The sequence below is a fragment of the Neomonachus schauinslandi genome, chromosome X, assembly GCF_002201575.2.
Source record: "Neomonachus schauinslandi chromosome X, ASM220157v2, whole genome shotgun sequence".
NCBI lineage: Eukaryota > Metazoa > Chordata > Mammalia > Carnivora > Phocidae > Neomonachus > Neomonachus schauinslandi.
In genome coordinates this window covers 90,235,421-90,261,330 of record NC_058419.1, presented here as the reverse complement: position 1 = coordinate 90,261,330, position 25,910 = coordinate 90,235,421, and the positions used below count along the sequence as shown (strand labels likewise).

Genomic DNA, 25,910 nt, shown 5'->3' with positions numbered 1-25,910 from the left:
AGGAAGGGAAAAATGAAGGGGGGGAAATCGGAGGGGGGAGACGAACCATGAGAGACTATGGACTGAGAAACAAACTGAGGGTTCTAGAGGGGAGGGGGGTGGGGGGATGGGTTAGCCTGGTGATGGGTATTAAAGAGGGCATGTATTGAATGGAGCACTGGGTGTTATATGCAAACAATCATGGAACACTACATCAATAAATAAATAAAATAAAAAATACCAGATGGTAGCTACACTTGTGGTGAACACAGCATAGTGTGTAAAGTTGTGGAATCACTAGGTCTTACACTTGAAACTAATGTAACATTGCGTGTTTACTAAAAAAATAAGGCCCTGCAGCTGAAACAAATCTCCCATATTGGTTGTTTGCTTGAATAGGATGCTGATGAGTCACTCTGAATTGACTTATAATACAAATAAATGTTGGGAAGCTTAGATAGAACCTATCAACACTAAATATTTTGAAAGTAAAATTCATACAGTGATCATTTAAACACTTTAAAAGATAAAACCAGCATTAATACCACTGTATAATAAAATTTCACTAGTAACCTTTGCTTCACAGCAATTCCTTAATATTAATTCCGTATTTTCCATGTAATACTTGGAAGCTGTCCACAGCCTTAAACAGTATTAGACTCAGTATTTCACTAGCTGACCTAACGCTATGGCCCAGGAAAAAGCAATTATTTGCACTGTCAACTTACTCCAGAGAAAGGCTTACATGAAATGCACCATAATTCAATGAAATTACCATAAAGAATTTCCCAGCAGAAACTGGTAACACAGAGGAGGGTAAATCATGCTTTCAAATTTGACAGTATCCATAGAACTTTGCTTAATTCCTTCCTTGCTGGCATACCCTTTATTAATAAGCTACTTAAGGGGCGCCTGGGTGGCTCAGTCGGTTAAGGGTCTGACTCGATTTCGGCTCAGGTCATCTCAGGGTTGTGAGATGGAGTCCCACGAACAGCATGGAACCCGCTTAGGATTCTCTCTCCCCCTCCCCTCTCTAAAAAATAAAAAAACTGCCTGTTTATGCTTTTTAAGCTGCTTAATAAACTACTCTACCTCACTATTACACAAATAGAGAGCTCAGCTACCCCTTAAAATGGCCATTTGGGGCAGGGCCTGGGTTTTAAAAGACGTTCCTTGAGAATTATCCACTTCTTGCTAACACTATTCTTACCTAATTACCCAATTCACTTTTTCATGCATGCACACACTCACCTCTCACAATTCTCTACCTGCCCTGCCCTAACCCCAAGGACAATACGGACTTTCCACTCCCAAGACTAGACTAATTGTTGAGAACTAGAAATGACACTTTTGATCACTTTTATGAAAGCACTTGCTATACTGGAAAAACTGGCACATTATTTGAGGATGGAAAATCTATTTAGATCCATCATGGTGAACAACAATAACTCACAGATGAATCAAAAAGTCAAATGTAAGAAATCAAAACAAAGACAAATGTAGGTGAATTTCTACAGGACTCTCAGGAAGGGAAGGACTTTCAGCATCAAAACAATTACAGACAGGGCGCCTGGGTGGCTCAGATGGTTAAGCGTCTGCCTTCGGCTCAGGTCATGATCCCGGGGTCCTGGGATCGAGTCCCGCATTGGGCTCCCTGCTAGGCGGGGAGCCTGCTTCTCCCTCTGCCTCTGCCTCTCTCTCGCTCTGACTCTCATGAATAAATAAAAACATTAAAAAAAAACAATTACAGACATAAAGGGAAGTACTGACAGAATTGGACTATGGTAGAAGCTCTCCTAATCAAACTCCTCTTAACCAATTCCACAGACTGACTCATCCCCACCCTGGTGTAGAAACCTAAGGAAACCTAATGAGTGCCCACAGCATGCCCACTGCTTAGTGCTAACACTACTACGTACCGCACTTGTCCATGAGCCCTACAAATTAAGTTGCCTACTTACCAAGAGTTATGTTATAAAGGTGATGCTTAATTAAATGTGGGTGACAAATCTGCAAAAGACTGGGGGGGGGGGGCAGTGGGCCCTGTAAATTACCTGAAAGGATCCTGGATAGACTGCAGTTCATTAAGGTATCACTCCCCCTTAAAGAGACCAGAACTAGAAATCACTGATGCATTTTGGATAAGATGTAAATTAGATAGATTCTATATATACATATATATTTCTAATCAATTAGACTCCTATTCAAAGGAAAGGGCAGCTGAATACAAAAGTATTAGCTACTTAATGTGTATTCTGAAGCTTTAATGTTGAAGATACATGGTTACCTTTCTGAGGCTACCCCTTCCCGTTAAACAGTCCAGCTAAAAGATCTAATTACACCCAATGAAGAGGCTACTTCTGTAGGATTTTCAGTTTCTGCATATCCACACTCATCAGGAACAGAATCAAAAGGTGAACTTGAAAAATATTTGAAAGACAAGGATAATAGGTTGTTTGACATAAAAAGTTTACATAAAATGGCAAGAAGTAATTATCTGAAGCCAACAACAGGGGAAATATCAAATAAATTAGGAGACATCCAAATCAGACGATACACAGCCATGAGAATTTATAATGAATTATACCTAGGACAGGAGTAAGTACTTCTAAGTGAAAAGCTATCAAACTATAAATGGTATTAAAAAAAATACACTGAAAAACATAAGGTGGGGGGCAGGACTTCCAATGGCAGAATGAGGAACTCAGCCATGAACAATCCTAGATAAAACAAACAGTGTCTGTGGCTTTCTAACTTGGGGCTGCTTCCATTCCCCCCCCCCCCCATTACAATTCCATGGCACTGTAGCTCCCTGGACTCGGCCATTAAAGGGAGCTGACCTGATTTGGAGCTCCAAGGGAAAGCCCCACGCCTGCAGCTTTGTTGAAAACAATAGGGATCATTAGCAAACAAACATCACAGCTGCCTAAGCTTGCCGTACTGGTTGGGGCAAATAGGACTTCAGCCAAACGTGCAAAAGGGAGATCTGGGGAATGAGACAGCCAGAAGGGGCTTCAAGCTATGACAGATTCTTGGTGTGCTGGAAGGCTGGATGCATGTGGGGAACTGTGGGTAAGGAATAAGCAAGGATCAAGGAAAGAGGAGAGCTTCCCAACTTACCTACTAGAGAGATTTCGCTGATTTGAAGTTTCTTCACAAGCAGAAAGTAAAAGCCAAGGCAGACTTGTAAACTGCCTGAACTCTGAATGTGTGGGTTGGGGCACACATTCAAAGTTCATTCATTTAATAAGCCTACTACACGGCAGACATTATGCAAGGGCTGGAGATGTAAAAACCCTAGTTCCTGCCCTCGAGAAGCTCATATTCTAAGGGTAGAACCAGATGTCGAAGTAATAATTAGAAATCCAAGGGGGGAGGGGCACCTGGGTGGCTCAGTTGGTTAAACGACTGCCTTCGGTCATGATCCTGGAGTCCCAGGATCGAGTCCCGCATCAGGCTCCCCACTCAGCGGGGAGTCTGCTTCTGCCTCTGAACCGCTCTCCTCTCGTGTCCTCTCTCTCATTCTCTTTCTCAAATAAATAAATAAAATCTTAAAAAAAAAAAAAAGAAATCCAAGGGGGGAAAAAAAGTTTCAAGGGAGGAAGGGGCTTTTGATTAAACACAGCTGATTGAATGTAAGCATTTATCTACCTCCCTCTAGAGACCATGAGTGGAATTAGAGAAGATATGAACTTAAAAGATCAAGAAAGTCAGCGAGAACCTGACAGCAAAGGAGGGACAACCACAAAATTAGAAAGAAAAAGCATTTGGAAAAGAAGTAGCTTGGTTGTAGCTTTCTTTCTGCCAAGCACCGGCACTAGGGGAATCTAAACTGAAGCCAAGTGAGCTAGTTCATTCCTGAGGGCCCTGGAAAAAGCAGAAGGTAAAAGCCCAAGAACTGCAGTTTCCAGGGACACTTAAAGGAAATAGAATTTTTTTTTTAAAGGCGGGGGGGGGGGCAGCTTGGGACACCTGGCTGGCTCAGTGGGTGGAGCATGTGACTCGATTTCAGGGTTGTGAGTTCAAGCCCCATGTTGGGTATGGTGTCTACTTTTTAAAAAATGGACAAAAAAAAAAAAAATAAAGGGGGGGTGGCTGAAAATTCCTTTAAAAGAACAATAAGACTCTCGGTTTTCTCATCAGCCAGAGCAGCAGGGCAGGCAACTGCTTCCACCCCAAACACTCCCCCCGCAACCACACACACACACACAGAATACTGAAGTTACTCTCAGGAAAGACTGAACCAAAGCGTTCCCTGAGCTTGGGAGCTCCAATCATAACTGGGAACAGAAATGGGATGCCTTACTGAAAACCAGGAGGAAGAAGTAAGTTTTCATGGCCGATGGTGACAGAGCGAGCTCTTTCAGGCTGGGCTTCTGAATACTAGAGGTAAGCATATTACCACCAACTTCCCTCCCATAAGAGATTCAAGGAGTCCTATATAGAAAAACTGGCTGTAGAAAACAGAACAGATAGAGAGTTCCCCATAAATGCCCAGGTTTTCCCCCCAGTCACACCAGAGCCAAACCCAGGAGTCAACAAGCCCCTCTCAAGAACACGGTTTCCAATCAACTGTTCCTTAACAGAAATAACCTGCTAAAGACGCTTGAGGAATACCTCTAATATGAAAGGTACCAAGACTGAGAAAGGGAAAAAGAAATGGGGAAAACAGACAATATAGGGGAAAGAAAATGCCAAAGTAATGATCTTTCTCTTTGAAGACATTAGATCTAGCACCCAAGAAACAAAAAAAAAAGTCAATCGGGGGGGAAAAACAGCTCTTAGAAATGAATTACAGAATTGGAAAATAAGTTGGAAGGGAACCTCCAGAAAGTAAAACAAGAGAACACGTGGAAAAATATGAGAGAATGTAAAACTGGAGGGTCAAAATCCAAGAAATAAGAGTTCCGAAGAAAAAACAAATAGAAGGGAAAGCATTATCAAAATATCTAATTTTCCACAACTGAAGAAAATGAATCTTCAAATTGATAGGCCTGCAAAGTGCCCGATAAAGTGAATATAAGAGCATCCATACCAAAGTATATATCATGATATTTGAGAACCCCAGGGATAAAGTCTAAAAAGCAGGTAGAGGGCGCCTGGGTGGCTCAGTTGGTTAAAGCAACTGCCTTCGGCTCAGGTCATGATCCTGGAGTCCCGGGATCGAGTCCCACATTGGGCTCCCTGCTCAGCGAGGAGCCTGCTTCTCCCTCTGACCCTCCCCCCTCTCATGTACTCTCGCTCATTCTCGCTCTCTCAAATAAATAAATAAATCTTTAAAAAAAATAAAAAAATAAAAAGCAGGTAGAGGGTAAAATGAAAAAAAAAAAATCACATAAGATAAAGAGGTTTAGAGAGAACAATGTAGCAGTGCCTTCAAAGCTGAGAGCAAATTATTTCCAGGCTGGAATTCTATCTTAATAGCTATATAAATTATGTCTACATGAACTCTCTATCAAGTCAAAGGGCATAGTAATGACATTTCCATACACGGTGTGTTCATAGTTTCCTACTGCTGTTGTAAAAAATTACTACAAACTTAGTGGCTTAAAGGAACAGATTTTTTTTCTCTTACAGTTCTGGAGGTTGGTAGTCTAAAATCAAGGTGTCGGCTGCATTCTTTCTGGAGGCATCGGGGAGAATCTGATTCCTTGCTCTTTCTGGCTTCTAGAGGCCGCTGTATTCCTTGGCTCATGGCCCCTTTCTCCATCTTCAAAGCGCATCACCCCGATTAGTTCTGTTGTCATGTCTCCTTCTATTGACTCTGAGCCTCCTGCTTTCCTTTTACAAGGACCCTTTTATTGACATGGGGCACACCTCCTGCCTCCCTCTTATTAAGACCCTTATTTCCATGGGGCTCACCTGGATAATCTCCCCACCTCAAAATGCTTACCTTGATGACATTTGCAAAGACCTTTTTACCATGTAAGGCAATATATTCACAGGTTCTGGGAATTAGGATGTAGGCTCTTATTTAGCATGTTATACACAGTCTCAAAAGTTACTTCCCGGGGCACCTGGGTGGCTCAGTCGTTAAGAGTCTGCCTTCGGCTCAGGTCATGATCCCAGGATCCTGGCATCGAGCCCCACATCAGTCTCCTTGCTCAGCAGGGAGCCTGCTTCTCCCTCTCCCACTCCCCCTGCTTGTGTTCCTGCTCTCGCTATCTCTCTCTGTCAAATAAATAAAATCTTAAAAAAAAAAGTTACTTCCCATTCAATCTTTCTCCAGAAGCTACTGGAGGATATGCTCTACCAAAACGAGACAATAAACTGAGGTTAGCATAAGGTTAGAACAAGATGACCTCAGAATCCAGGCAAAGCCATAAAAAGCTCCGGATTTCAATCAGGTATCTTTTTTTTTTTTTTTTTTAAGCATCAAGAGTTTTGTAGATAGAAAAATATGAAAACATGGCAGTCTTCTATCGAGTTCAAAGAGCCTAAGCAGAAAGCTATAGTAAGAGGCACTTGACAAGTACTGTAGCAGTGAGGATGCAGAGGGCAGACCTTTGGGAGTGGAAAGGAGGTAATGTACATAAATTGAATTCAAGGGCCTGGACAAGAAGACCACTTCCTTCCTCGTTACAGTCACCAACACAGCAGCTACAAATAGGGCTCAGTGTCTTACGGTGTCACAAACACGAATCCATCCTGCAACTTCACCCAGGTGAGACAGCAGCCCCCAACACTGCGTGACCTAATTGTTTCCTTAGTGGATAAATATCTTTTAGCTTTGGGACTATTTAGAACTTAACTACAGAGACGGAAACAGAAAAAGGCTGCTGAGCCTGGAAGGGTAGGGAAGCTTCACAAAGGCAGGTCTGTCTGAGCAGGGCGTTGAGGTGAGTGGAGCACAGGTATACCCTGGTGCTGGGTGAGGGCAGGAGGACAACAGAGGGCTGGCTAACAGACCTGCTTCTGCTAAGGCATTTAAGGTACTGTGAATAGCTCTCCGTTGGGCTGGCAACAAAGTGGGGGTGGAGGATGGGTGGCAAGAACAAACCAAATTCCGTAAGGAGAGGGCAACAATATAGCACAGAAGTAAAGTACCTTAGAAGTGACCCAACCTAGGGAAGAAACTTGGCTGCGCCCTCACTAGCTGTGCAAATCTCTTCAACTCAGTAAAGCCTCCATTAATTCATTTGTAAAATGTGAGAACAACAGTGCCTACTTCCTGGGTTTGTTTTGAGAATTAAATGAAAATACTTTGGGGCTGCCCAGTGGAACAGTCAGAAAGCCAGCAAAGAGTAAAATTACCCAAAAGTAACATTTCTCCAAAGCATAATCACATAATCTGTCTTCCATTCCATTCTCTGTGATTTTCAGACTGTGCTTTTTCCTCCCTACCCCTCACTCCCCTGAGCCTTTCTTTTGGTCCCAGACTGAGAAACTCAGTTCCTCTAGATCATCACTGCCTAATAGAACTTTCTGTAATGATGGAAATGTTCTAAGTCTGCACCATCCACTTTGTAGCCACCAGCAACATGAAGCTACTGAGCACCTGAAATGTGGCTGGTGCAACGAAGGAATGGAAGCTTTAAAAAGAACACGTTCACTGAGATGTCATTCACATACCATCAAGTTCATGCTTTTAAAGTATACAATTCAGTGTTTTTAGTAATATTCACGAACAGGTGTCTCAGTCAGTAAGCACTATCTAATTCCAGAACTTTTAAATAATCTCAGAAAGAAAACCCATACCCTTAGCAATTATGCCCCCCCTCCCCCAGCCCCTGGCAACCACTGATCTATCTAGCTTCTGTCTCAAGAGATTTGCCTATTCTGGACATTTCATATAAATGTGGTCTTTTGTGTCTGGCTTCTTTCACTTAGCATGACGTTTTTGAGGTTCATCCTTGTGGAAGCGGGTACCAGTACTTCATTTCTTTTCTGGCCGAGTAATATTCCACTGCACACGACTACCCCATTTTGTTTATCCGTTTATCAGAAAATGGGCATTTCAATTGTTTCCACATTTTGGCTACTGTGAATAATGCTGCTCTGAACACTGATGTACAAGTTTTTGTGTGAACATATGTTTTCAGTTCTCCTGGGTATATATCTAGGAGGAGAATTGCTGGGTTGTATGGAAACTCTAACTTTTTGAGGAACTGCAAGAGTGTTTTACACAGTGCTTACACCACATTACATTCCCACCAGCAATGCAAAGAGAGATCCAATTTCCCCACATCCTTGCTAGCATTTGTTATTACCCGTCTTTTCAATTATAGCCATCCTAGTGTGTGTGAAGTGGTATCTCACTGTGGTTTTGATTTCTACTTCCCTAACAACTAATGATGTTGACAACCTTTTCATGTGTTTATTGGCCATTTATAAATCTTTGGGAAAATAGTCAATGGATTTTAAATTTTATTTAATTTTAATTAACTTTAAATAGCCACATCTGGCTAGTGGCTACAGTATTAGGCAGATGATGGGATTTGATTTAGCAGCTGGTCGCTTAACTTTGTTCAAGGTCAGGTGGGGCTAGCTAGGTGACTGAAGGTCAATCCCAGCTTCATGACAGCCCCAGATGGAACCAGGGAAAGGGAGGGAGAGGGGAAAGGGGAAAGGGAAACTGGTGCAACACTTGGAAGGAGGCACTTGGCACAGAGCCTGGCACTTAGGAAGCTCTCAAAACTCACTGTTGATGACGGAAGCAACTGGTGTTTATGAGCACTTCAAAGGGCTAGGAACTGTGCTTTATACCCACTGTCTCACTTAATCCTTATAATAATCCCATCAGGTAGATTCTACTGTCTCCATTTTACAAACGAGGAAGCAGTTTTGGACAGATCAGGTAAGCCTTAGAAACTTTTCTCCATCCAGTTTAATTATGGCAATAATCTTCTAGATCTCAACCAGGGAAGCTAAGTGTTATTCAGGATTCCACCCTTATGCTCAGCATCTATGTACAATTCTGTATCTACTAACCTATCTCTGAGGGACAGTCTGAGAATTAGATGGTTTTTGAAGCAGCAAAATATTAGCACTAAATGAAAATATGAATTCCTGACTGTGCATTCTGGGCCAAATTTTATCTTTTCCAATGTGTTCAGCTACTTTCTCTTCTTTGAATTGGTTCAACAACTATGTAACACTGACTATGTTACTATGGACAGCCAGGTGCTGTCCTAGGTGTAGAGATACAGCAATGACTATGACAGCCATGCACCCTGACTTAATGAAGCTTAAAATATATATTAAATATATGGTTTTAAAAATACACAAGCTCCAGTAAGTTTATGTCACATGGAGGCCTTGTTGCAGTGTCTACTTCATAATGAACCTTATCCCAGCGGCGTAAGTACCCTTAAATGACACTCTCTGCCTACTAAGAAATTCTGAGTCTGAACATTATAACCTTTAAAATGGCTCAAAATCCATGCATTTGGCAGAACTCATCTATAAGAGTTGCTTCTAGGGAAGTAGCACCCAGCTCTCAAGCACGGCCAGCTGCCAAGGAACAAAGGGATTAAAGCTTACCTCCAGCTCCACAGGGCTGTCCCAGACTCCTGTGCGCACAAGGGGAGGCCAACACAGCACGAATCACCAGTGCATTTCTCTTGCCTAGAGCATGGCGTGATTTCCCAAGCTTTCATCACCACCCACCTCTGACCCCTGTTTTCAGGTAGATAAAACAGAAATGATGAGGTTGTTCAGATGATTCGTGTGGGTGGCTATTGTGCTGACTGGGACGATAAGGCTGCAGAACACTCCTCTCTTTTAAAAAGTTCACATTTTGGGCGCCTGGGTGGCTCAGTTGGTTAAGCGACTGCCTTCGGCTCAGGTCATGATCCTGGAGTCCCGGGATCGAGTCCCGCATCGGGCTCCCTGCTCAGCGGGGAATCTGCTTCTCCCTCTGACCCTCCCCCCTCTCGTGCTCTCTGTCTCTCATTCTCTCTCAAATAAATAAATAAAATCTTAAAAAAAAAGTTCACATTTTATTCTTTGGTATAAATAACAATTTAATTTTTGAAACACTGCATGTCCACACTGTATTGTACAAAACAGTAAAGCTCAAATTCTCCTGTAGGTGGGTTGCTTTTGGCAATAGACCTAAATAACCACACTGAGGACTGGCCTTTGCCTGACCCTCTCTCATTGTACCTCGCCTCTGGGATGAGTAAGCAGGGCAAAAGGTATGAATTAAGTTGATTGGGAAAGCCTAAATGAAAGGTCTCACTCAATCATTTCCAGTTTCAAGCTCACTATCTCCTGTGTCTTATCCGATCAAAGTATTCAACCCGAATATACTGAAAGAAATCATGGACCAAACAAACTCACCAGTGATACAGCTCAGGATCATTTGGCCAAGTCATGTTCCTTAACTTAAAACAACCATGGAATCACAGATGCAAAAGCAATACTTTTGCGTGCTTTTGCTACTGGAGCTAATGGAGACGGTGAGAAGGCTTTTCAAAAGCTATTACACTTCCTTCAGTGGAGTGAGTAGAGTGAAAGATTCCAAGTGCATCAATAAGAACAAAATTAAAATTCAATTCTTGTATTTTATATGATGCTGGCCACCAATCACCTTAAAGGCAGAGAGCAAGAACAAAAGATGATGATATTCCAACTAAGGATAGAAATAGCCATCCTCGGTTATGGGAAGGCTAATGGAAATTTGTCTGGTAAACATTCTAGGATTACCCACAATATTCAGTATTTATGTGCTCACAAACATCCTTGTGAAGTACAAGTGACTATAGCACTCCAGGGCAAGGATAAAACATTTCCACATAGGATGGCACTATTTCCATGGCTCAGAGTACACCAAATGCCTCCCATGAATTCCTAAACTTAGCAGCCGTAAGGTGGGCTTCTCTTGATGAAGTAAAAAGGCAGTAAGACCTGGGCGAAATGAAGACTATAAAAGATAATTGTTAGGCTATACCAAGAGTGCAAGAAGAACCAAGAACATGCCAGTACAGAATCAGTGAGGAAATGTCACAGAAATGTTAAACAGGCTACCGGTGTTAACAAACATAGAAGGAAAGGACACAGTTGTGTATTTTCATTCACAGGTCTCTAGTCACTGAGTTATAGTTTGATATCAGATAGAAGAATGGGTTTATATAAACAAGAGGGTCAGGGTGTAAAGGCAACAAAAAATTAGGTGTTACCCTATTGATTTCAGATATCTGCAGTTCAGTATAACGGGCAAGAAAACAGTACCAAGGCTTCAACTCAAGCAAGGATCAGCAAACTTTTTGTGTGAAGGGCCAGAAAGTAAATATTTTCGGCTTTGCGGGCCATGTGGTCTCTGCTGCAACTACTCACCTCTGCCCTTACATGTCGTGTGAAAACAGCTACAGACAATATTTAAATGAGTGGGCATGGCTGTATTCCCAAAAAACTTTATTTATAAAAACAGACAGTGGGCCAATTTGGCCAATGGGCCAAAGTTTACTAAACCCTGATCTAGACTTCCAAATCAGTAGTTCTCTAACATTAATGTACCTCAGGATCCCTTGGAGGGCTGTTAAAAGAGAGAGTGCTGGGCTCCACCCCGTTGCTTCTGATCTGTAAGGCTGGGTTGGGGCCTGAGAATCCCCATTTCTAACAAGTTCCCAGGTGATACTGCCGCGCCTGCTCAGAATGAGGCCCACACTTTGAGAGCCCCTGCTCTAGACCTTACTACTAAACAAGAAGTTCAATATTTTACGTAACTGCCACAGTTCGCATCTGACTGGCCACAGAAATTTGTTACTTGTAGTTAAGTTCCAAACTTCAAAGCTCAAATACAATTAAATAATTCAAAGAGAAGCAAGGGGAAACATACTAGCCAGGATTTTTTTTTCTTCAGTGTAAACATTGTCCCACCAGTAAAATACACATAATTCATCCTCAAATCTCTTTATTCAACATTTTCACGTAGCATGTTCTAAGTCCTATAAAGAGCTGAGAAGTGTTAAGCTCTAGAAATCAAACAAAATACAACCAGTATTAAAGACAAAGGTAAATGATTCTTGCAAAATCAAAAAGAAAATTCAACGCAGCCCATTTCTAAGAAGTGTTTCATCTCAATAAAATCAAAATAATAATATATGTAAGATAGCTTAAGACTTTTGAAGAATTGTGTCATTTTATCGTAAGAATCTAATGAGATATATAATACAGCCTTTACTATCCTTCTTTTACAAGACGAAGAAACTGAAGAAAACAAACTAAGTGGTGATCTGTCACGATTACTTTAAAAAAATCCTTAAAATACTATTTTTCCTGGTAAGTTTTAAGCTGCATTTATCAAATCCAACTTTTACATGTCTTTTCAGGACTATGTCTATGAATGTGTCTTCATGGGGAAAGACATTATTCTAATAACATCTTCAAGACCATATTCACATTCATGGGCCTAATTCTGAAGCCACTCCTGCAAGTCTAACCAAGAAGCCTGAACTTTAATCAGATGGCAATTTAAAGCACACTCGACCTGTAGTGTAAGTGGGTCATAGATTATGGAAGTATGATGATCCCTTCCAGCAGTACAATAGAAACACTTGGCAATGGGAGAAATACTATTAATGAAGATAATCCAAAAAGTAGAGCAGCAAGCCTAGAATCTCCCTCTCCAGATACCCATGCTCTTTCTGCAATGACGATAATGAAAATGTATTCATTTGAATAGGTATTTACACAGGTCAGTTTCACATCCATTATAAGAGGTAAATGTTTGAAAAAAAGAAGGAGGGAAAGAAAGAAGCAAAACCCACAATGCATATGGTCAGTAGAGGTTTTTTCCATTCCTATTAGCATGCTTTTAAAAGTATTATATAAGTTGATTATAATGTGAGATAATTACATTCTCACTCTAACCTGTGATCTGAATACTCCAGTAACATTTTTTTAAATTTATATGAAACATAATTAAAGAAAGCCCTCAGTGAAAACACCTTCTTGTTTGTTTTACAAGTATCTAATTATTTTACAAGTGACTAAATTAAAGAAAAAGATATTTATTAAAAAGGTCATTTCAAATTCAATGCCATTTATTACTGCTGGGACAAACACTCAGTTAAGATGATATTAAACCTAAGAAGACTAGTAAATATTCTATATAAATAAAAGTAGACCATTCTGTTTTTGAGATAATGGCTCAGATGGAAGTCAACAAAAACTTCAAACCTAAATAATGCAATATTAATCATACTGTTCATGGATTACAACAGGAAAGGTTGCCTTCTACTGTCCTCTGAAGCCAACCTAGAGAAGTATTTTCATCAAAGTAAGTGGTCTAAATAGATTCCAACGTGATCCTTCTTCCGCCTGACAATGTAATGTGGCCCTAGTGGATGAAGTACTGCTCTGTAAATGTAGGGAATTTAGAGTCAGTGCCCAACTGTGTCAGAGACTGCCAACTTTAGGATCTTCTTACCTCATTTTGCTCACTGTTAAAATGTGGACACTGTTGCCATAATAAAATTTGGGTAAGTTACATAAAAGAACATTAAAATATTCACAAATCCTGCATATGGCTATTTCCTAAATATATATTCTTGGATTTTCATTGTCTCGTTTCTGAAATTTCACATTATGAACAATTAATTCATCTGTCAAACGCCCAAATGAGAAGACAAAAGCTGTGATACAAAATGCCCTCTTTTAACATAGTCTTTGGAGCTTTTCACAATGCTGCAAAATTATAATCTAGAACAGTCTTGCAAACAAATTACAAAAAGCTCTAAGTTTAACACTATCTTTCCTACGTACATAACAGGCAGTGACAGGGTTTTTTTAAGCCACAAAGCACTCTAAGTAGTGTAGGTCTACGACCACAAAATATATTGAGTAAAATGGATTTCAAACACAAAATAGAACCTGAAGAAGTTTTGTTTACATCACACACACACACACACACACACACACGAACCCTAATCCCAAACAGGGACTCTATCAGGGGCTCTTTGAGAAGTCCGAAAATATACAGAGACAGCAGCACATCATAACTCTCCAATTAGGGATGGAGATAAATCTCCAGCTAAAGCTAGTGATTTTCCCCCAACTTTATTAAAGCTAGTATTTTAAATAATCTTTCCTATCTGAAAATTTCTAGTACATTCTCAACTCGATTTTCATCCACTCTCTAGGCAATAAGCAAGCATGAAGGAAATCTTTTTTTTTTAGGAACTCCACATTTATATTGCTTCTGGTGAGAGAATCTTAAAAGAATTTTGATGGGTTTCTTCCCTTTAACCTAGGATTGAAAAAAGAATCCAAAAGCAGTAAAAAAAATAATAATAATAATACATTTAAAACCCACAAAAACTAAATGTATAGCATTTCCCCATGTAACAGTGAAAACAGTTCAGTGAACCAGCCTCAGTGTCTTTACGTTTTTCAGAAACAACCTACTCATTATGGTGCTACTCAGACCACTTGAAGAATATCCCAACCTTGATGGTAAACAATAGGAACTGGACAGTAACTCCAGTTTCATTTTTTTTTAATTTTTTTTTTAAATTTTTAAATTTTTTATTTTTTTTAAAGATTTTATTTATTTATTGGAGAGAGAGAATGAGAAAGAGAGAGCACAAGAGGGGGGAGGGTCAGAGGGGGAAACAGATTCCCCGCTGAGCAGGGAGCCCGATGCGGGACTCGATCCCGGGACTCCAGGATCATGACCTGAGCCGAAGGCAGTCGCTTAACCAACTGAGCCACCCAGGCGCCCTCCAGTTTCATTTTTAATCTACAACAGGAACAGCAAATTACAGCCTGAGAGCTAAATCTAACCACCTATTTTTGTAGATAAAGTTTTATTGGAACACAGCCACATTCATTTGTTTCATATGGCTGTCTTCACGCTACAATGGTAGAGTTGAGTAGCTGTGACAGATGCTGTATGGCTCACAAAGCCTAAAATATTTACTATCTGGTAGTTTACAGATAGTTTGCCAACCCTTGGTATACAAAATCTAAAACTGATGAAGATCAGTATAAACAGGTCCATGAGATAAAAGGTTAACTAAGAACTCATACAATTTACTTTTATTTATATTACAGTGTATTGAACAGACTCTACAGGCAAACTCTGATACTACTTACCTGATTAAAAAGCATTCTAACCCTCATACACTGCTGGTGGGAATGTAAAATGGCATGACAGCTTTGGGAAATAGTCTGGCAGTTCCTCAAAATGTTAAACACAGAGTTACCATTTGACCCAGCAATTCTACTCCTACGTATATACCCAAGAGAAATAAGAATATATGTCCACACAAAAACTTGTAGGTCAATGTCCATAGCAGGATTATTTATGATAGCCAAAGGATGAAAACCACCCAAATGGCCCACGAACTGATGAATGGATCAGCAAAATGTGGTCTATCCACACAACGTAATATTACTGGGCTTTAAAGATGAAGTACCAATACATCTACAACTTGGATAAACTTTGAAACCATTATGCTCAGACAAAGAAGCAGTCACATATGGTATGATTGCATTTATATGCAATGTCCAGAACAGACACATCTGTAGAGATAGAAGGTAGATCGGTTGTTACTTAGGGTTAGGGAAAGATGGGGTTGAGAGCTAACATATACAGGGTTTCTTTTTGGGGTGATGAAAATGTTTGGAAATTTCTTGTGGTGATGGTTGCACAACTCTGTGAATATACTAAATCCCACTGAATTGTACACTTTACATTGGTGAATTTTATGGTATGTGAATCACATCTCAATAAAGTTGTTACCAAAAAAATGCATTCTATTAACCTGCTGAAACATCTAAAATCAGAATGTTAGAGTCTTATATTTAGGACTAGCCCTGAAAAGACAACCTCTGTTCATACTAAATGACAAGCAGTAAAACAGTACTGAAGAGCAGGCGTCTAGATGGGTCATATATAACCAGGTATGAATCCCCATGCTGCCTCTTATTATTATTGACACTTTGCCCAGGGCAAGTTACTGATCTTCTTGCTCAGCTTCCTCATTGGTTAAAGGGGAGAGGGTGATGGCCTCAAAGGGAAGGCTGGTGGCCAAGGTTAAATTAGAAAAATATAAACAATTTAACACTGTGTCCAGCATATGATGAACACTCAATTTGAGAACAAAAAGAAGAGAAAAAAATTCCTAACATTATCCCTAAAAACTTTAATTTTATGCTTATTGTTTGAATTTCTTATATATGTAATCTGTGTCACTAAACTAAAATAGGAGCTGTGAACCCAAAATTGCTCTAAAAAATAAGGTTCGTTATTTTAAAAAATAGGATAAATATTTTTTAAGCTTCATTAAGATTTAATTTTCCCGACCTGTATTCCTCTACTCTGTTTTCTAAATGAGGAAACAGGCATAAAAAGATGACATGAGTTACCCAAGAAGACGACTAACAAATCATTCAAGCCTGACCTCCTCTGTAAAGATTTCCCCAACTTCCTTTTACGACTAGGAGGTCACAGTCTCTGGATTGCTCATTTAACACTCCTTCAACAACAACTGAGTACTTACTGTGTGTCAGTTACCAAGTTACGCGGAGGATACTAGGTAAACAAGTCAGATGCAACCCTGGCTTTAACAGGACTGAATGTCTAGTTATATTAGATTTAAACAATCTGTCAACTTCTCCCATTGACAGAGAGCTCCTTGAGGCCAGAGAACTCAAGGATTTGGTGAATAACGGGGCGCCTGGCTGGCTCAGTCAGTGGAGCACTCGACACTTGATCTCAGGGTCGTGAGTTTGAGCCCAACGATGGGGGTAGAGTTCACTTAAAAATACATTAAAAATATTTAAAAAAATGATAATGGCAATTAAAATAACAACAACTACCTTTAGTCATTTTACACAGATCATGTTATTTAATCCTCACAACAATCCTGCAAGGCATATACTATCATCCTCATTTTACAGATAAAGAAACTGAGACTCAGAGAGGTTAACTAACTTGGCCAGGGCCACACAGCTAGAAATGAACGCATAAATGAACAAATGAAGAAACTGTTAGCACCACTAACAATTTTACCCACGTGATAGGAAAGAATGTTCATTTCACCATATTATTTATGTAATAGAGCCTGTGTTTAGCACTGAGAAAGTGCACATTTGGAAATTGTTGAAACTTATCTACATAGCTGCCAAAAGTAATTTGAGTATCTCAGAGACATTCTAGAAATAAAAAATACTTATGCTGCACTTTACAATCACTAATCCATGCAAATAGCTTGTGAAGTGGCTATCATTCTTTCTATAAATAAGAAGAAAATGGCCACACTGTGCCCAAAGGCTACCAGATCACATCTTAGGGGGCTGCCTCACAAACTACAAAACAATGTCGATCCATATGTTTGGGGTAAAGTACATACCAAGGGTAAGCAGAAAGGCTGAAAATCTATGACGTTTCCTAAAAACACAAATTAGATTCCATAAAATAGCAGTGGTATAATGGTAATCTGCCCATCTTAGCAGGCCTAGAGAACTCGTAATTGCATTAATAACATCAAGAGTATTTTAATAAAACATTAGAATCTGCGTATAGCTAGGCAGTTATATTTCCATCTTAGATTTAAATATATCAAGATACTCTAAACTCGGGGTTACAATTAAAAGCCTGAAATACAGACTCGACATAGCAGAGTTTGGATATTATTAAACTACACTGAGAGAGAGAGAACACAGTCACCATTCCAAACTGTAAATGATTCAAATATTCAAAACAATGGTAACAAAGCAAAAAAAAAAAAAATGTGTATTAAAAGAAATAAGAAAGACTTGGCGCCTGGGTGGCTCAGTCGTTAAGTGTCTGCCTTCAGCTCAGGTCATGATCCCAGGGTTCTGGGGTCGAGCCCTGCATCAGGCTCCCTGCTCTGCGGGAAGCCTGCTTTTCCCTCTCCCACTCCCCCAGTTTGTGTTCCCTCTCTCGCTGTGTCTCTCTCTGTCAAATAAATAAACAAAATCTTTAAAAAAAAAAAAAAAGAAATAAGAAAGACTGGAAAAAATAATGTGCAACAGCTCAGTGATAGAACACGGATGCTAAAATGAAATAATGTGCACTTACATACCAAAAAATTGGCTTAAGTACAATAAAGTAATCATTTCTTATTGTGAATGGGTGTGCACAACTACAAAAAGCCAATGAACAAAGTTAGTTGGAGAGTAGGGGGGTAGAGGGACATTAACTACACTCATCCAAAGGGGACCCAAAACCTTGAGACAAGGAAGGATGCAGTTCCCTGTGGGGAAGGGATTTAAGAAAATAAGAATGGTTTGACTAATATCAAGAACTTAAAGTAAATGTAAATGTAAAATTTACCATGTCATTTCATTAAAGGCTCCCATTTAATTGAAAGTTATGCACCACGCTGAGGAATGAAAAACACCTAATCTTAGGAAAACCAAATGGTTTTACCTAAAAGCCAGCCATCAGAATCTACAAAACACAATTATAATGAAAAAGAAACCAGCTCCTTTTTTTTTCACCCTAAATATGCTGTTGAGATGGATTCACAGAGAAATACTGCATTGCCAACATGCACAGAACCTTGCTTTTCAGTCACACCATGAATTGATATTTAACATTATATTCATTTTGATAGATGTTTTAAATTGCCTCTCTGCTATAAACAAGCCTTTTTCTTTTTTTGATCGTCCATCACAGTGTGTTGGCATTTTACATTATTGATCCTCCCCACTTTAAAACCTCTGTGACATCCAGCTAGCCTGACTTTTCTAGCTCAGTGCATTACACAGCAAACCACAGCCCTCCAGCTTGGTCACCTGTCAAGAACTCATTCACTCAGTTTTACTTCCCAAACCTTCACGGTCATTCCAGACCTCTCACCCAAACTCCAGTTCAGCATTTCCAGTGATGTCTACTTACAAATGGCTTGCACTCAACTCAAAGCTACAATAACCAATCCATACCATGGAATACTGGGCAGCGGTTTAAGAGGAGACAGAGTTCGACAGAGACATAGATGCATATGGAAAGGTCATCAGAGACACTGTTTTTCAATGAAAAATTAATATTTCAGCATAGTGTACAAATATGATCCCATTCTGTTTTTTAAACAAAGACCTTCCAGAAATATGCACAAGACCTGGACAATGGTTACCTCTGGAGAATGGGGTCATGGATGGTGGGAGAATGGAGAGAGAGACGCATTTACCTCTGTACGGTCTAAATCTTAAAATTAATTTTATAATTTATTTTGTAAAGACTAGTCAATTTATAAAGAGAAAGTAATAGAAAATTATTAAATCTCAACATTGCAAATAGATATGAACTTCCTTTAAGCCAAACTAGCTTCAGACACGAATCTTCCTGGTGTGGACGAAGGGAGACTCTCCCTATACTGACTCGGCTCTATGACTAGTCATACCAGAATACCATAATGGCCATGAGGGTAATTACAATGCACTCAGTTCAAAGAGGGGATACCAAGACACTGGGTGGCCCCAGGAGAGAAAGAAGAGAGCAGGTCCTGTCGCACCTTGAACCCTGTTGCATGAACTCAGAGCCAAATCTGGTGGTTTTAGAATCTGCACTGCCAGTTGCAACTAAAAAATAAAACCCAAAATGCGAGAGCTGCACACCCCATCAGCTCGTTGGCTGGGGTCAGGGACCTGCTCTGCAGCAGTAACTCAGTCACTTGCCTATTTAGGTGTGCAGTGCTGGCCGACAGCCTAGACACTTACAACTCAGCAGCTGCAGTTCAGCACACGGTTTTCAGAGTCAGTGAGAACAACTGCAGGATTTTTAGCACAGGATACAGGAATAACCACCCCGTGGAAACCACCCCACCCCACTCTCAACAGACACCTATCTCTGACACCTCATTACTTCTGGTTTGGCAAGTTAGGAGTCATTAATCAACGATTCTGTTTGTTGGGGCAGGGGGGTGGAAAGGAAAAACCTGGAGAGTAAAAGGCCTAGAGAAAGTTCCAAAACAAATTGTATTTTGGATGGATGGGCAAGATTCTCTATTTCCATTGCTAAAGAATGCAGAGACTTATCAGTTTGGCGACAAACGCGGATATCTCATTAATGAGAAAGACAAAAAGAAAAATGAAATGGGTGAAACAATGAATAGTCGTATGGAACCTCTAATGAAGGGGTAAAAAATAGAACTAGAGTGTCGAACAATTAAAATTTGCTGTAAATAAGCTCTGAAAATGAAGGCATGGGCCTCACTTTAAAGAAACCCGATGTAGCATTTTTAACAACTGGAATCGGCAGCAGAATGCAGCATGAAATGAATGGACTTTGGAACCAGTTGCAATTCCATGTGATCTTGGGCAAGTTACCCCTCTCTGAATTGCAGTGTTTTCTGAAAAACAGGTATAATCAGAGGAGATAATATATGTAAAGTGCCTCACATTAGAAGGCATAAATGTCAATTCCCCTTATGAAGTAAGCATTAAGTGATAAAAAGATTTTTGTTTTTACCTTTAAACAATCTTATGTCAAAGTTCTTTTAAACAGTGCTTTTGGCAAATTTAAAATGTGAAAACGTTTACAAAAATGCAGTAATTCAAGAACAATCTCAAAAAGGAAGGCATACTTGCTTCTTTAATTTGTTGAGTGGAGCTACAGCTGGGGACGGTAAAAGAATTTTCAATTTAAAGGAAATATCCAGGAACACAATTTAAGGCGCATGAGAGGTAGTTTGTCAGGTGAAGTGTTGCAGATTCAAGGGGGAAAACGGAGGGGGGCGAAGTGCACATGTCAAGGACATAGAAGCAGGTCACAGTCGTAGCACGCAAGGGAGTCACAGGAAGTCTTTATAAAGACAACGGCCCAACGACACTTCAGAAACTCCAAGTGCTAAGGCAATCTGTAGAGAGCAGGCATGAGGAAGACTCCGAGAAACCCGTGCACATGCAGAAAAGCTCAGTTCCCTCCAAATCGTCCCAGAAGCCAAACACCATCATCAGGAATCAACACTGCTTACCTACTCCCCAAAAGGCCCGCCACGTGCAGGCATCCACACCGTGTTTAACAGGTTTTTCTTCTGTGGAACTGCAGCTAATCTCCCTTGGCTTGAATCTTTCTGAGCCACCAACAGGCTAGTGGGTGACTGTGTTTCTTCTACCTTGCTACACGACTGTCACTCTGATCAAGCACTTCTTTCATGAAACATCTACACATTTCTGGTAAATTCCTGGTTCCTTTGGGCTCATACTTTTCCAGACACTAAAAACTAATTTACCTACAATGTCTAGATACAATTTCCAAGAAAGATGTTCCAACGTATTGTAATGTTCCCCTCTGTGGTACTGGAAATCCAAATCAGTGGGCCAACCAATATATGTGCAAGCCATGGTGATTAGTAAAAAGAGTAAAGCTGAATTTTTTGTCATGTTAAATTACATATTTTACAAATGATTAATCCAGTGTTTACATAAAGGCTGCATTTAACTCAATTCTCTGGTAAATGGTGTTACCAGAATTGTAGGTGTGGACTTGAAGTATATAAGCAACATAACCACACTCTTTTAATAGAGTATATGTGCAAACACAATCCATACTGAACTGATAAATCTCTTAATATTAAATTAAGTCGTTGTAGTGGACAGCCATCATCAACTGTTAATTGAAGCAATCCTCGTTCCATGTTGTTCCAAACATCAGTCACTGTGTTAGCATCAGACGAACGTCATAAATCAATGTGAATCTTAAAAGACCCAAGAAATCAAAGCCACACACAGGCTGAAACAAAATTCTGAACACCAGGGCTCAGAGACACAGCATAGAGGAGATAAAATCCCCGTTTTGGTCTCTTGGCTTCAATACCTCCCAAAAAGCATTTGTTCTACTTTTCAAAGCCTCTGAAAAGCCAGTCCCAAAATATTACATACATCACCTAAGTTTTAAACCAATGAGTCAATCGTAGCTGCATATTAGAATCACTTAGAGAGCTTTCAAAAAATACCAGTGTCCAGGACCCACTCCCAGAGATTCTGATTTTATTGCTCTGACACAGGGCCCTGGCATTGATCTTTTTTAAAAGCTCCCCTGGTGATTCTAATATGCAGCCAGGTGGAGAGCCACTGCTTCAAACTAATACAGCCTTTTGGGACAATAATTGCTCTGAGGTTGATAAACATGCTTTTTGCCTTTTAATGAGATTTTATTAAAACTACTCAATTCATTCCATAGCTAATGAGCAACCGTTACATCGCAGGCCCTGTGTTAAGTAATGGAGAAAGATATATATGTTCCCTGCCCTCAAGAAGCTCCCTATTCGCTAGGTAGAGAGACTCGTGAATAAGAAACTGTAATTAAATATGGTAAGTGCTCTCAAGGTACAAGCAAATTCAGCATGCCTCACAAACTTGCATGTCATCCTTGAGCAGGGGTCATGCTGCATCATTCCAAATTTAGTGTATGTCCTACCAAAGCAGGAAAGTCAGAAGTTACAGGTTACTAAGAATCCTAAATACCAGGGCAAATATGCAGCCCATACAAGGTGAAAACGGTGTGCCTTTTGCTATTTTCTTTCACAGAAACTCCTGTACCATGAAGGTAGGCATTTCTAAGCTTTAATTTGGATGAATCATCTTTAAAATTGCCTTCATGTAATATTACTGATCGTACACTTACCTCTAAAGCAAAAGATACAGTAAATGATCACGGCATAAAAATGAGCCAATTTCCTGCATTTGCATAAAATCTTTCTTTCCCACTAATTGCTACATTTGAGAGGATGAGAAGTTTTGGGACTAGGATAAGGTCCCATCATTGGCGATTTGTTTCAGTCACTTGAAAGATGTGACACAGGAAAATGTTATGGAAACAATGGGCATTCAAAGGAGCTTTTGTAAGATTTTCAAAAATAAGAAACATGGGGAAAGAGTTTAATTTTTTTTTTAAAGAAATGGCATCCTCCCAATATTCCTAATGAATCAGGCTCATGATTCCCTCGCAGACACTGGATGAGTGAGTGAGTCCATAAGCAGTGAGGTAGGGGAGTGAGTGGGTGGTCAATTGATCTTGAAAATTGAAATCCGTTTTAAAGTACCTCAGTGGAAATTTAAGCCTATTAACACCTAAGGGTCAAAAACAATTTGTGATACTAATTTGGTATACAAGAAAATCACAATTCTAGAGAACTTGGATAGAAATCAACAAAAAGGTTTCCAGTACAAGTGAACATCTTCAAGGCCTTTCTGTTTAAAGCTACAGTTGAACAAATGCTAAGTTAAAATGTATGCTGTCAAGGTCCCTGCAAGAAAATCTCAAGTGAATTTCAATTTCCAGATCAAGATATGCTGAGACAATTTACCGGAGAAACCTTCAACCTTTACACAGGGTGAGGAACACTATCATTGCATTCTTTACCATGAAGGCTACCTTGAATTCATTATTTCATGAAATGACACATTATAAATGGCAGTGACCAAGTCAGACTTTGTAGGGTATGAATGAGATTTCAAGTTCACAATAGTTAAGGAAGCCATAGGGTACCCATCACCTTAGAATCAGCTTGCTCTCCCTCCTTATGCAGCTCTGAAGCAATAGAAAAGATGAATTTAGTTCTTACCAGAGGTGTTTCCTGAAAACATTCAATCAATTACAAGCCAGCAGAACACTGTGCTAATGTGATGCTGACCACTTCGTTTTGATATCCAAAGAGATCATATCACTCTTTCAGACCTTAAGGAATCAGAACTGGTTACTAACATTGACCCAATGATGGCTATATTCCGTCATCACAATATAATTAACACTTTAATTTCACATTTTCCAATTATGACTTTGCTGGCTCATTTAAAGCAAATATAACTAAGACACAACAAGTATAATTCACCCACACACACGATCATTTGGGAGCTTTTGGGAAACCCTAATTTACCTTCACCGGGTGCTAAGAATGAAGAAACCAACCAAGGAGATTTTTTTTTAAACACGTTTGTTTCTACAGAACAGTGCTATCCACATATGGTTGTGGAGCACTTGAAATGTGGCTAGTCCAACTGAGAAACTGAATTTCCAATTTTATTTAATTTTAATTAATCAAAATTTAAATTTAGAAAGAGATATCGATTAGGTTATTAGAAAACTTTTAGATACGTTTGGGAAAACTTGGGTGTGTGAATCTACTTTTGCAAATGCAAAGGTTATGAAACCCAAATACAGATCAAGTATTTCTGGTGAAAATTTAGCTTAGTGTCAGAATTGAGATGTGTTGTTAGTGTAAAATACACACTGGATTTCAAAGACTGAGTACAAAAAGAAAGGATGTAAAATACCTCAATGATTTCTGCACTGATTATGTGTTGAAATGCTAATAGTTTGGATCTAGTGTGTTAAATAAAATATTTTATTAAAATTGATTGCACCTATTTGCTTCTAATTTTTTAATATGGCCATTGCAAAATTTGCATATATAAAATTTGTGTATAGAAAAATTACACATATGTCTTGCATTATATATCTTTGGACAGCGCTGCTCTAGAGCACTTCCATAAGCACTTTAAAGGGCACATTTGGATATCCTTCCTCTCCTAGACAGGCTGGTCATGTAACAATAGGGGCAAGGAGTAACATGTCCTTGTATCCATTGGGTCTGAGCAAAGTGTGTAGCAAGCTCTACTCATAATTTCACCAAGTGAGGCAACACGGTAATACCTCAGCACAGAAGGAAAAATACGAGTTATCAGCACTTAAACAAATTGAAATCCAGTACTGCAGACAACTTAAAAGGGATACAGCCAACTGCTCTAAGGTCTTGGTTTCATTTCCCAACTGCGGACCTTAAAATAGACAATAAAGCACCGCTTCCAAAAAGAGGTAAAATATTTCAATGGTAGCTACCTAGCGATCCTTAATAAAGAAGCAAAAATTGCTCTTAAATCTTATCTCCTCAACTTCTAAAGGCACAGAATACACGCCTAACTAGGAAATCAACTTCCGATCGCCAGCCTTTTCCCTCACAAGCAAATTAGCAGGATTGTGCACTTGGAATACTGTTTGACAAGAATGAAAAGGAAACTATTCAAAACAGATTTAAGGAATGGACAATTAGATGAGGAACTGCAGATTTAATTCTCAATCAGCACTGTGATTAATCTGATTCCCTGCTTTTCCCTAGTGTAATTTTACAACACAGATGAAAGGATGAGCATTTGGACTGTCAGTTCTATATTCTAGACCAGCCCGGTGACTCAAAGCAGACGGCTCTACCACACGAACCACCACCATCCCAACAACAGTCGAGGGAAGCCTCGAACACTGATTTAACAGTCATTGCATAACGAGGCATTAAAAATTCGGATACCCCCAACTCTTTCCACGCTGGTCTACACCAGGTGAGGAATTTGCTGAAACTGAACGCACCCCGTCTGAAAATGACCCCCTCCAATCCGTGCATGGGGTGAACACAAAGGCATCTATCTAATATCCTGCACAATAGACACACACCCCACAATTAAAAACCCTGGACGTTCTCTCTCTATCGCTCCATGCAAGCAAAGGAAAATGCAAGCTGCTCTTTTCGTTAATGGTCTGTGGTACACGCAAGGTAACAATAACCCCAACTGTTCCCAGGAAGCAACTATAAAATCGGGTCTGCCACGTCCCTGTGCAACCGTCAGATAAAATGCAGACAGCGGATTTCGGCCGGCCCCACGCCTCGTGGGGTGGCCGACCTCGGCTCGGTGGCTTCCACGGATCGCTGAGAACCCCCCCGGACCCCCGCCCCGTAGGAGGTCCAGGTACACGTCTATAAATACGCCCGGGTGAGGAGGACGAGGGAGGCGGAGGGGAAGGGAGGGCAGGGGGCAGGCCCAGAGCGGGTGCCGGTGCGGGAGGACCCGGGCATCACTGAAATGCATTTTTCCACACTCCCGCTCCCTCGCGTGGGGACTCACTTGCCGATCACCTCGCAGAGCTCGTACACATCCTCGAACAGCACGTCGTCGTCGGCCATGGTCCGGAGGGGACAGCGGCCGCAGCGTGGAGGGCTCCGAAAACGGGGGTGGGGGCGCCA

At 40.2% G+C, this 25,910-nt stretch overlaps 1 protein-coding gene and 1 pseudogene across 4 annotated transcripts in view; both read right to left on the bottom strand.

The window, feature by feature from the left end:
- Positions 1 to 25,904, bottom strand: part of CASK (calcium/calmodulin dependent serine protein kinase) — a 362,770-nt gene extending 336,866 nt beyond the window's left edge. For all 4 annotated transcript variants that reach the window (XM_044911949.1, XM_044911950.1, XM_044911952.1 and 1 more), the window contains exon 1: positions 25,792 to 25,904. In XM_044911949.1, the coding sequence (XP_044767884.1) occupies positions 25,792 to 25,850 (59 nt within the window). In that variant the 5' untranslated portion in view covers positions 25,851 to 25,904. The remainder of the gene's footprint in view (positions 1 to 25,791) is intronic.
- Positions 22,231 to 22,326, bottom strand: LOC123323507 (annotated as a pseudogene).
- Positions 25,905 to 25,910: the final 6 nt, after the last annotated feature.